This window comes from Sander vitreus, chromosome 4, assembly GCF_031162955.1.
Source record: "Sander vitreus isolate 19-12246 chromosome 4, sanVit1, whole genome shotgun sequence".
Classification (NCBI taxonomy): Eukaryota; Metazoa; Chordata; class Actinopteri; order Perciformes; family Percidae; genus Sander; species Sander vitreus.
Genome location: NC_135858.1, coordinates 14,753,383 through 14,766,159, shown reverse-complemented (window position 1 = coordinate 14,766,159; position 12,777 = coordinate 14,753,383). Strand labels below are relative to the sequence as shown.

Sequence of the window (12,777 nt, the reverse complement as noted above, 5' to 3'; positions counted from 1 at the left end):
GTTTATTGTGTTAAATAAAAGGATCACTACGTGGCTAATTTTACCTTCAGCTGGTGTTAAAAAAACTATATATTTTTTATCTGATACAGCTAAATTATACTAAGCTACTAAAGCACCTGCTGTCGTTGCTAACGTAGCAAATGTTACACATTTGAATGTGTTTTTCACACATTCAGGAATATATATTTTATGAAACATTATGGTGATGCAACTGCACAGTGATGATCACATTAGTTTCAAGATCAACGGGCTCTGCCTTTGATTACAATACCTGGGGGGCGTGTTCATGGAGTAACAGCGCCCCCTGCGGTGTTTACTGGCAACAGACACAGGTCAGATGATCGGATGATCCGAGCTACATTGTAAATAGACAGCGTCGATGCACCGGGGCCATGCCTTCATAGACTCTTTAAATCACCTCCAAAAGAGCAGATATCGGAGACTCCTTGTATTCCGACATCGGTTCTCTAGCTGTTTCGGGTCATTTTGGCGTGTTAAAGTGTTATTAAAGTATGTACCGGTCTCTGTACGCCTTCCGATCCGCGGAGCCCAACTCGCTGCACTTCGCGGCCGGAGAAGGCTTCTTAATCCTGGAGAGGAGCAACAAACACTGGTGGCTGGGGTCCCGCTGCAGCTCGGGGGAAACCGGCTACATCCCATCATCATACATCGAAAAAATACAGGTAAACACCAATGACCTGGGTGTTTTTCTCTTTTTGTTCAATGAATAACGTTACAAGCTGTGGCCATGTCGCATCATAGTAGTGAAGTGAAATATAGTGAATGCGTAGTAACGTTAAGTGATCGAGAGAGACAGATCCCATGTACTATGGACTGCAGTGCAGGCCATGTTGAAGCTCACTGCTGATTAAAAGGCACGCTTGCAGAAGAAACCATAAATTATTGGAAAGGTTGCATTATGTAGCCATGGTCTTCTGCACTGCAGCTGCTCACTGCGACAGAGATATAACGTTAGGAAAGGATGGGATATGACAGGATGGGATGATATGAGACAGGACAGATCCAAGGGCCAAAGCCCAGCAAGACAGAAAGCCATTGTTTCTGCTCAAATTAATCTCATCAGCTCCTGTGACTATTATCTCTTTTTTTTTATTATCAAGAACTATTCTCAACCATCTTTGTTATTGTAAGTAGCTACTCCTTTTCACATAGCTTGTCTCTCAGACACACCCACATGTGCTCTGCAATCAGGACTGGAGACTCCTTTTTCCAAGGATCCAGACTCACAGTGAACTAGTCAAAGCATGTATTTTATGAAATCACAGGCTCACACAATGGCAGAATAGGAAAGCTCTCTCCTGTTGTAAAGTGCATTGGCTGTGGAGGTTTAATGAGCCTGAATGTGAGGCCTCACTGAGCATATGTGTGGCACTGGTTTTTGTTAGATAACCGCCCTAGTTTGTTTCTGCCTAGAGTCACACATGTCCCCGAGCCACAAGTCTGTTCCATTTTGTTTAAAATGTAATGCTCATGTAAATGAATATTTCATTTGTCCCCTTTTTTTCCTCTTTCTTTCTCTGGCAGGCTCCAGAGCAGGATGATGTGTTGCAGTCTATTGACAGAGCAATCGAAGGAATCCACAATGTGGCCTTAAAAAATGGAGGCAAATACAATCTGGAACAGAGAGACGTTCTACAGTGAGTCCAAATTGAATCCAAATTATGAGATAATATATTGATTCTGGCATGTTCTGTATATAAATCGTTATTCTCTTCTGTTGCAGAAAGTTGATCCATCACAGAAAGGAGACGCTTGCACGACGAAGTTCCTCGTTGTCCTCCGGTCACAAACAAGGCCTCCCATCTTCCAGCAGCGAAATATCTCTCAGTCAAACTCCTCCTCCACCCAATGGCCTTAACCGAGACTACGGACGACAGGGGAGCGTGCCGCTATCAGGAAGCGTGGACAATATACAGGCAGAACAGGGCTTTTATCAGGTAACACACTCATACAGTTAACACATTTAAATGTTTTATTTGAAACCACAAATTAGTTTAAAATATGCAGGATTCAAATATTTACAGAGGCTATATATTCATTCTTAGAAAAAAAAGTTGTAAACCTGTATATTGTCATCTCTGTCTTTTCTGTTTTCCTATCCTTCCTGTAAAGCTCTTCTAACATCGAAAAGTGCTATAAAAAATAAAGTTTGTTTGCAATTGTGACTCAGTAATGATGAGTTTGTGAACATGCATAAGGCTGCCAACAGAATACTGCTAATCTACATTAATATCCTAGCACACAAATCTTTGCAACCAGGGATTGGTACTTTGGTACTCAGTTCATTAGAAAAGGTTCCATCAACGTACAGGTCAAAAACACAGCCTGTCTGTGGGATTAAAACATCAGCAGTGTCTGTGATGTTATAAAATAGAGCATGAGAGAGATCATCACCCAGGAATAGAGACAATTAAATATTTTTGCATTTTGTGCAGTATAGAACAACACATACACACACAATATGCCCTCAAATGGCCCTGTATTTAATCAATTTCACCTCCTGCAGGTGCCTCCTCAACCTAGACGTGCGGCTCCGATCACCCCACCTCCCCCTGAGAAACAGCGAAACAGCCGGCGTCCAGGTGAGAATTCAGAGAGCAGCGCTGTGGACACTTTTTTCTACTAAGTATTCATCACATCCCTTACAAGTTTATTACAGTCTCACAGATTACAGTGCAACGTTTTTGCTGCTGCAGCTCTATACTTCACAAACACACACTATTCTTAGTCAGGTCATTCCTGTTCCCTCTCCTCTCTGTAACTAGAGCTCGCTCTCTCTCTCGCTCTCTCTGTCCCCCAGTCGAGCCGGAGGTCCCCTCCAGAGTGTCCTCTCTCCCTCCGTCCCCTGCTCTCTCGCTCTCGATCAGCACCACCTCTTTAGAGTCTGGCTCCTCCCACTCACCGGTCTCCTCTGATGTCAGCTTGCCAAGTGTTTCCAGCACCCCCCCTCCTCCTGTGCCTTCCCGTGTGAAGCTCACTGCACTGCCTTCAGACGTGCTTCCCTCTGACTCTGCTCCTCAGCCAGCTCCTGCAAAGAAGAGCCCGGCTCCACAGCCTCCTCCTTCACAGCCCACTGTGGAGGAGCAGCCGGAAAGTGAATGGCCTGTTGCCCCCCCGTCTATCGCTGAAAGCCCTCCTGGCAGCCCCACTACCCCTGAGCCAGTTCCCACAACTATCGGGGGCGAACTGATCGAGTTGGTACGGAAGAACACAGGCTTGAGTTACGAGCTATCGCGGGTCGCTGTTGGCGTGGTGGTTGGCCATCTGCAGACGGCCTTGCCTCAAGCCTCCTCTGATTTGGAGCAAGTTCTCCTCTCGCTGGTGGAGAGGAAGGTCAGATTTGTTTTCCTTACATCGTGTTTATTCAGCATCATGGAGCCCCGCCAGCTTAAAGGAGAATACTGGTGTCGTTTAGAGTTACAGCTCAGTCTGCATTTAGCTGACATTTCTCAGTGTCGTTTTGAGACGCAGGGTAGAGTACTCACAGTATCACTCACTCATTTCCTGTTTTTAAACGCAAGCTTGACCAAGCTTGAAGTGAACTTCTTTCCTGGCAGACATTTCTGTTTCATCCGGTGAGTGTAAGGTGTTTAATAGTGGGCAGTGTGTCATGCAACATCAAACAGCAAATACTGAAAGTTTTTGGCTGCATCCTGTATTTACATGGTGACACATGTGCACACTCCGACCCCGCTTATCCAATTATAAAGCCTGAAATACTCTGTGGTCTATTAGGGGTCTCTTCAGTGTTTAGATAGGAAACACTCAACTAGAGCTTAACAAAACACTGATAACACACAGAGTTTTAAACAAAACCAAATTGAGGGTTGTAGCTCGGATGACTATCAAGCCTGTATATGTTTTTTTTTTTTTTTTTTAAATACTTATAATTGTTATATTATCAATGGATAAAATCGGAAAGGTGTTCATAGTGATGAACCCGCAGAAAATGATCACCCGCCTTAAGTTACTTTCTATGTCAGAGAGTAGACAATGTTCCTCTGTACTGGTATTTCAAGTTGTAACACAAATAGGTGTGTCCTAATGTTTTCTGTCTCTGTAGGATTTGAGTGCAGCGCTGCCGCAGGGTCAGGTGTGTCACGATGAACAGAGGCTGGAGGTGATCTTCAGCGACCTCGCCCATCACCGGGACGATTCTCAGCAGCGTAGCTGGGCGCTTCATGAGGACCACGCTCTCATCGCCTGCTACCTCGAGGAGCTGCTGAAGATACTGGTATGATGCAGGAGCCCGTTCACCTCCTGTTACGATTCACAACAGTCTGCAGGATGTCTGTTTTCTAAAGTGTAAGAAGATGTGACTGAAGTCGTCATTATAAAGATGGATTTCACAGATATGAATGTCTGTCAGTCATAAATACACGTTTCAAAACAAAGGTTGCAAAGGGCTACACAGTAAAAGCATTAAATATCTAACAAGCTGGATAATAACACAAGAACAGCAAAATAGACTTCACAAAACAGTAATAACATCAAGGAAAAATCTGCTTATAAACACACAAGAACACATGTGATCCAACATGAGTCATTATGTATTAATATGCACAGTGATGTAACTTGTTTAAATGCAAATTTGCAGTGAGAGCTGGAAAAGTAGGAAGCCACTAATTCAACACCCATTATAGGACAAGAGTTTCCGAGTTGATATCACTGCTTTATCCTCATAATTATTTGTTTGATATGAAAACTCTTGGGATGAATCTGGGATGTGACCACAGGACCCGTCCAGCTGTCATGCTGTAAATACCAGACATGTTTGATGGGATCAGACCGGTTCAGGCGACTTTACAAATCCATCCAGTGTGGTTAGGGACTGAATCTGTAAACTCTTCAGGCTGCCAAATATACTCTGTTGGCAGTTTGTTGTGAACCTCAGGGATGGGAGGTCCAGATGAGTTGTACAATCCTACCCGATGAGGTGGAGGAGATTAAGTTGTAAATGGGCTCCGTAATCCTCCTCTGGTGGGTCCACGACTAGGAAGTTGATGATGTTTTTATATCATTGCTGTTACAACTAAAAGATGGTGTATTTTTTCAGACTGATGCAGATCCAGAGGTGTGTAAGAGGATGTGCAAAGCCAACCACTATGAGAATGTGCTGTCTCTGGTTTCATATTATCAGATGGTAAGACATTACCATTTTATTTTGAATACACTGAACTTAAAACTAATCTGTATTCAAGAAAAATGTAGTAGTCCTGTACAGGTAATGTTGTCTAGTTTCCTCTTATGGTTATTAAAAGTGTATTCTTCTTTATTATTATGATCATCTTTATACAGTCAGTTTATTTAAGAATATGACTTAAAGATGGCAGACTTATTTTTTTCTTTTGTCCTTGGAACCTAGCACCTGTAGCTTCAACAATAATATTCAGTTCATGTTATGAATAATTCTTGATTACATATGCAAATGAACATCTTCCTGTACCAAGAGTGAATTAGATTTTAGCCTTGGTGACCTGACTGGGAGGTTGTGTAATTACAGTATTCAAGTGACAATGTTGGTGATGTTCAATTTTTGTTTGGTGTTGGCTCATTGTTGCCATGTAACCATGCAGGAGCATCGTGTGTCTTTGCGGCTGCTGCTGCTCAAAGTGTTTGGGGCGATGTGCAGCCTGGATGCTTCTCTCATCTCCACCCTCGTCAACTCCATCCTCCCGATGGAGCTGGCCAGGGACTTACAGACTGACACACAAGGTAAAAAGATTTCCTCTTCACTGTCTCACTGTTCTCTTGTTCATCTCTAGTACTCTCCAAGCTTAATATTGAGCACAATTACATGTTTTTCTTCCCTCAGAGCACCAGAAGATGTGTTACACAGCTTTGGTACTTACTATGATCTTCTCAATGGGCGAACAGGTGCCATATCATCACTACGGTATGGTATATATAAAGCTGCTGTGTTATTTTTTCAGTGGCATATAACATATGTATATTTTACCTCTGCATATCACTGATGTACAATGTTGATTCTTCCAAAACAGTGAAAACTACATTGACTAGGTTGCACCAACAAGGATTAATTTAAGGATCTATCTTTCATCTAAGATTAGTTCTAATCAGAGTTTAGCAAAACTAGGTTTAAACTGAGCGAATCCAGATTTAAAATCATGAGCAGAGCTCTGTTACACAATGAAAAACAAATCTCTATTTAGTAAATCCAAGTTTATTGATGTAAACTTTTAAAATTGAATAGAGTTTAATTTGCTGTCGGATCTAGTAAGTAAGCTATAAAAGAGGGAGGGGAACCGTTGGCTGCTCATTACATTGTTTGCAAGCTAGCTAAAAAGTCAGTTAGTCTAACGTTACGCAGTGTTGGCAGAGAAGCTCTAATTTCTCCTAAAAATGTGTATTAATGGAGCAATATAAATAATAGCTGGCAATAATCCGGTGGCATAAAATCTTAGGGCCACCAGAAGTTCAAGCATTGGTGATGTTACAGCTGCAGTCCTTTCACTGCCATGTTTGACAGTTGGTCCAATCTTCCTGTTTAGCTCCAGAACAGTTTCCTTGCTGAACCGGTATCTGAAGAGTAATTCAGAATCATCACACAACTTAATTAGGTTAAGTCTGTCTACTAACTTGATTATTTTGCCTAATCAATCTTAAAAGGACGACATTTTAAAAGTCAAATGTAAGTTTAAAGTTAGTCTATATCCACGACGTTCCACTTCGGGATTGCTCCGGTGCTGCAGGAAATTCCGCCGGATGTCTTTTCGCCGATGTCCGTTTCCTTCCGCTTTCTTTGTGTTGGCATTTTAATCTCCGGTGGATTTCTGAGGACTATGGTTAACTGCTCCTCAGATCTCTGCAGGGTAAATCCAGACAGCTAGCTAGACTATCTGTCCAATCTGAGTTTTCTGTTGCACGACTAAAACAACTTTTGAATGTACACATGTTCCACGACAACAAGTTCCTTCCCGAGGCTATTTTGCAGCGGCTCCATGAGAAGCTTAGTGCCGACCATGACGATTGTGATTGGTGTAAAGAAATGCCAATAATAATAATAATATTATTATATTATTAATATGCACGTTTTTCTCCCATCCCAGAATGCTGTGTGGACTAGCCAGACCTCCTCCGCAGCGTTGTGGAGGAAGGTCTGGCAAAGCGGGTCCAGTTAATACTGGATAACAGTCGAAATTGGAGTTTAACGTTTTGGTGCAACAGAATTAAATTGAATCTAGATTTAGAGTAAAACTAAACTAACATTTAAAGAGAGGTTTAAATTGAATCATTCTTAATTTTAAGATGGTTTTAAAGTTTGATGCAACATGATTTAAAGTTAAATCATGATTTAATCGGGTTTCAAAATGAATCCTTGTTGGTGCAACCCAACCAAAGTGTTGAACTTTATGCATGCATTAATAGGTGTATTAAAGGGATAATATACCGGTAATCCTGACCCTCCCTGCTTTCAGAACACTTGAATGCTGACTTTGTTCAGTTTCTGCTGGGTGTGGTGGAGGACGGGCTTCCCTCTGATCCCACAGAGCAGCTGCCTGACATCTTCCTGAACCTCCTGCTGGCCTTCAACCTGCACCACACAGGTGAGAAAAGCCACCATGGAGCCTTTCACAGCAGAAATTTTGACTTCTCATAGCTGGAAATAATAACATTATTGATGGCTGCGTTCTATTTGTGTTTACCAACTCCAGGGTCCTGGTGTTGGGGTTTTGCTTACAGGGAAACTTAAATGTAGTAGAGCCAGCATAAATGTCATAAGTAACAGCTGTGCTTTTCCTGCTATGATACATCTAAATGTCAAGTCATCCTTATTTATATAGCACATTTAAAACAACAGATGTTGACCCAAAGTGCGTTCCAGTCAAGGCAGATGGTTTAAGATCTGCCTCAATACAGATAAACAACATTACAGAGATAAAAAGGTACATAACAAGCAACAATATAAAATGTAATACAAAACAACTGACATGATAAGCCAAAGTCAAGTAAAGAAATGGGAAGATGTCTGCCTAAAAAAGGTCTATAGGAGCAGTAATGCACAACAGACTTCTAAGCTGTTATTTTATTTGTTTTCCGGCTCAGCTGACCTACAAAAGAGCTTTTATTGTTTTACTATAACAACTTTTTTTGTGTCACCCAGCACCCGGCAGCAATGTGATCATGCAGGAGCTGAAGAAGAAAAATGTCAAGATCCTGTCAGAGAAAATGCTGCTGCTTCTGAACAGAGGCGGTAAAATACCATATGTCATAGTTCTCATTTTGCATCTAAGCTTTCTGTCCACCTACGTCATCACTCACTCTTTGCCCCGTCCTCTCCAGACGACCCTGTGTGTATGTTCAAACATGCCCCGCCTGCACCGCACTCAGTGCTCAAGTTTCTGCAGGATGTTTTCGCCAGCCGAGAGACCGCTGACATCTTCTACCGCACTGACATGATGGTGATGATTGACATCGCCGTTCGACAAATATCTGACCTTTCACCTGGAGACAAGGTGAGACCTGGACACACCGAACAGCTACAGATTATTCTCAGGCTTTAAAGGAATAGTTTTCGCAATTTGGGAAACACTCTTTTTCACTTTCTTGCCGAGGGTTAGATGAGAAGATTGATACCACTCGCATGTCTGAGAGAGGTACCAATCTTCTCATCTAACTCTCGGCAAGAAAGTGAATAGCCGTTTTTTTCCTAAAAATGTGAAACTATTTATTTAATGATACCTGCTAAATTGACAGCTTGTTACCATGTCTGATTAAAATCTCCTCTCTTGCTTTTTTGTGAAGCTGAGGATGGAGTATCTCTCCCTCATGCACTCCATAATACGCTCGACGGACTACCTCGAGCACCAGCACCGCCTGTCTGACCTGCAGGGGGTGCTGCAGAGGATTCTCAGGGAGGAGGAAGATCCAGGAGAGGATGAAGGGAGCGCTACAGTGAAACAGATGGATAAGCTAATTGTACAGCAGATCTACAAGGAGTTCCCACAGATCTGTCAGAACCAGGACTAACCATATCAGTATTAGGCTCACACACTGTAGTCTGCTCCTGTCTACTGCAGGGAGGTACAATAAAGTTTGAAATAAGAAGAACTGATGGTTGATGGGACGCCCCATATTCTGTGCCAGCATGTGCTGAGAGAAGTGAATCAGTTTTGCCAATGTTCTCTTGGACTTGTAGTCCACAGCTGCAGCATGCTGCATAATGCATCACAACTTCTCCCTTCTTAAATGAATTTTATTTGAAAAAGGAGTGGGGCTTTTTTCTCTGGTGTTCTTCAAGAAGTGAAAAATATGACAAATGCACAAAAAACCTATGAGGTTTAGTCATAGTAGGAGAACCAACTGATCAACAATCCAAGCCAAAATATAGGCCAAACATTGGAGCTGTTTTACAGTGAATTCCTTGCAATAGTTCCTTTTAAAAAGTAAGAATTAACTGTATATTCTCATAGTATTTTGAATTAAAAGTAACAGCAACCATGACTAATCCTTATTCTAACCAAAATATCTTTAACCAAAATGATTTCAGAACAAATTTAACAAAAAACAATGAAAAATGCAGATTTTAAGTCATGTTGAAGATAAATGTGCCATTATTTGAACTGTTGTGAGAATACTCTTATGTGCTTCCCTTGTAGTGGGACCAAACTACTGTGTGTTACTGCAGCATTATTTTCTTAACAGAGTATAATACTTTAAAAACTGACTTCCTCTTTCATTCACCCCTTCGTTCATTATGATTAGGATTCATGTCAAGTAGAATGCGATGAACAAGTGTACTATTCTAGTGAGAAAAAAGCACACTCTGACTCATGTGTTATCATTACTAAGCTTTTCGCTGAGTAACCTGCCGCTACATATTGAGTCTCTCCTGTGATGCCGGCTGCAGTTGTCTGTCTGTTACTTTTGTCTCTTTACTGCTTTTCAAACACTTTAAGATGATCGGTCTGTACTTAGATATGCAAAGCTCCTCTAGCTTCAGAAGTCATTGACTGTTTACAGATTAATGTCTGTATGCTGTATTCACATTCAAACTAACTGTGCTGCAATAAGGCTTTATATAGCAACTTGTAATATAACGAGTCTTGGCTGTTGTGAGCTGTGGCTTTCTGGAGGGGAAAAAGTGTTCTGCAGTTATTACTCAAGATAATACATTAGTCAGTGTTGTTGATGTCCAGTTATTATCTGATGCTCCTACTGAAAATCAAGACAATGGAGAGGAAATACAGGGCATTTATTTTGTCTCCTAATGGTTTTAATACTTTAACAGCAACATGTACCTTTCCTTGTTTCTTCCCCATGATGTAGTGATTGATCTTCTCCCATCTTACACTTTAACATATCTGTTTTTGTCCCTGGCATGGCTACCCCGTCTGGAAACATGGTTCTGAGAAGGTAGACGCAATCCAGAAGTGCTATCAGTTTTTAGTTCATTTCCAAGCATTCATTGATTATTTGTGTCTGTTTACCGTGCGTGTGAGAGAAGTGAGCATCTCTTTTTTTTCCATGATTAACATTGTCTGCAAAAATGCTACAACTGTGTTATAATAAAACTAATAAAGCTATATTTTAACAGTGCAAGTGGTCGGATTGGTTGTTGTTGATTGTGTGACAGTACACGTTTACAAAATAATACAACAGTTTTGGAAACATGTTGTAGGTCCCACCTTGTTACACAGGTTCAGTAGGCTATTTGTTTTTAAGTGGGACTGTTGGCAGCAGTCCAAAGCAGTTGAGTGTGTCCAGTAAGTCTAAAGTGAATCATAGTAAACATTTTTTTTTTAATTTATGGTCCTGTATTTTACTCATTCTCCGTTTCCCTTCCCTTCCTTCCCCTTCTCTTTTTCCTTTCTTATGCATATGTTTGCGTGTTTGTTTTATTGTTAAACTTTGGTTTATATACAGTATATATATTAATTTGTTGTATTAATGACATGCTGGAGATACATTTGTGTGGAACATATTGTAAATTTATATTGTAATATTGAAATGTATACATCACAAAAGAAAGAAAAGAGCTTCAAGACATAAACTGAGCGCTGACTGCAGATGAAATTTAAAGACGTACAAAATCTGCACAAGCTTGATAAATAACAGAGATGGTGGTTTCTTGTTTAATGGACTCATATTTTATCTTTATTTTATCTGTATGTAAATATTGTTAATTGTATTGCAAACTTGATATTACATAACAATCTTACACCCTCTTTTTCAGCTTCTTCTTCTTCATCATCTAAATATGCAGCAATGGATACAAAAAATAATATAGTAATAATTGTTCTATTCTATGGAATTTCATTTTTACATAAACAGAGAATTTACCAGCTCTATTTTGTAAACAAACATAAATAACGTTGATTTGAGATTTGAGATTTAGATATAATTTATATATTAGATAATGCAATTTATGTAGGTTTATATATTTGTATCCGTTATTTATTTATTTATTCCATTTTCAAACAAAAGTTGACAGTTTTCCCCCGGACGCCAAACGGAGACGTACCAGCGTACGGCTGTGTCGCAGTCAAACCGGACCGGTTAAATAAGTGGGTGAAAGGTCGTAAATATCTATGGGTCTAACAGTCAGGGGTGACAGCAGCACACAAACACACCTCACACAGATACCTCACAGAGACACCGTCGACCACAGGTTACGTTATTTCTTGTCTTTTTTTTATTTTTCAGTGTGTTTGAGTTCATTTCCGGTGTCGGTTTCATTCAGAGTATGTTGTGTTTTTTTTCTTCAAACAGAGCAGAAAGTAAAAATGTCCAAACAGCAGCAGCAGATCAGTCCGATGAAGAACTTCTTCGCCGGAGGATTTGGTGGCATTTGTCTCGTCTTCGCAGGACATCCACTCGACACCATTAAGGTAATTATTAGAGCTCAGAGTAACCTAAGGCTACTAACGTCGGAAACGTTACCTTTGACCCACATTCACTCTGTTGCATGACTCCACTCACTGCTGGCCTTTTGCACGGACAGATATCTCACCTTAATGCAGGAATGTTGCCATCCATAGTTATAGTACTAGACCTACAGTAATTAGTTAAATACTCTTAGAGCTACACTGATCAATCAGCCAATTGGCCAATAATATCTTATAGCAGATGTATTGGTGTTGGTGTATACTGTATACCAGAAGAAATTGCAGTTCAGAAATGCCAAAGATGTATTTGGGGTAATTTCGAACAAGTTTTGTCATGTTTATTTTGTGTCCTTCGCAGTTCACACAATGGTAACAAGCAGTAAACACACATAGTATATCCCCTTACAAAGTCGTTATTACAAACAGTTGCCTATTTACTCATCCAGCAAACACAGAACAAGATTAGCATTCATTTTGGAGTTGTGTTTCTGGCCACCAGACAAATTCAGTCCAACATTTAAAACGTTGAGACAGTGGAGTAGAAGCGCTGCTGGCTATTTGTGGTAATCACATACAGGTGCTCTCTGTATACATCAGGTGTACTGTGCTTGTTATTCCATCTTGTAAAAGGCTCATTGCATGAGTGGAATAGGGTCTCACAAAAAAAGGATAATATCCCACCAATGCAATGAGCCCTTCACAAGATGGAATATTTATATTCTAATATTAGATGTATTTACAGTCACTCATCCTAAAGGTGTCAGATGGGGTTGAGGTCACCATTTCTTTATGGACCTGGCTTTCATTGTGCACAACGTGAGGTCCAAACTGCTGCCACTGTGATGCTTGATCTTTTGTGTGCGTCCTCCTTTCCCTCTCAGGTGCGTCTACAGACTCAGCCCAAACC

General features: G+C 40.8%; 2 protein-coding genes across 3 annotated transcripts in view; both read left to right on the top strand.

Annotated features, from left to right (window-relative positions):
* The first annotated feature begins 329 nt into the window (after positions 1-329).
* Positions 330-10,580, top strand: nckipsd (NCK interacting protein with SH3 domain). Its single transcript, XM_078248557.1, has 13 exons — positions 330-683; positions 1,546-1,658; positions 1,745-1,958; positions 2,528-2,603; positions 2,822-3,354; positions 4,085-4,255; positions 5,078-5,164; positions 5,598-5,736; positions 5,837-5,917; positions 7,461-7,589; positions 8,147-8,236; positions 8,326-8,498; positions 8,788-10,580. The coding sequence occupies exons 1-13, from the start codon at positions 513-515 to the stop codon at positions 9,010-9,012; spliced, it is 2,202 nt and encodes a 733-aa protein (XP_078104683.1). The 5' UTR covers positions 330-512; the 3' UTR covers positions 9,013-10,580.
* A 921-nt stretch (positions 10,581-11,501) lies between these two features.
* slc25a20 (solute carrier family 25 member 20) overlaps positions 11,502-12,777 on the top strand; it is a 5,546-nt gene continuing 4,270 nt past the window's right edge. Inside the window, exons 1-3 of one of the 2 annotated variants that reach the window (XM_078248560.1) lie at positions 11,502-11,653; positions 11,760-11,873; positions 12,752-12,777. The exon at positions 12,752-12,777 is cut by the window's right edge and continues 67 nt beyond it. In XM_078248560.1, coding sequence (XP_078104686.1) covers positions 11,769-11,873; positions 12,752-12,777 — 131 coding nt within the window. In that variant the 5' untranslated portion in view covers positions 11,502-11,653; positions 11,760-11,768. Of the gene's footprint in view, positions 11,654-11,754; positions 11,874-12,751 lie in introns of both variants that reach the window. The other variant, XM_078248559.1, reaches the window with a different exon arrangement.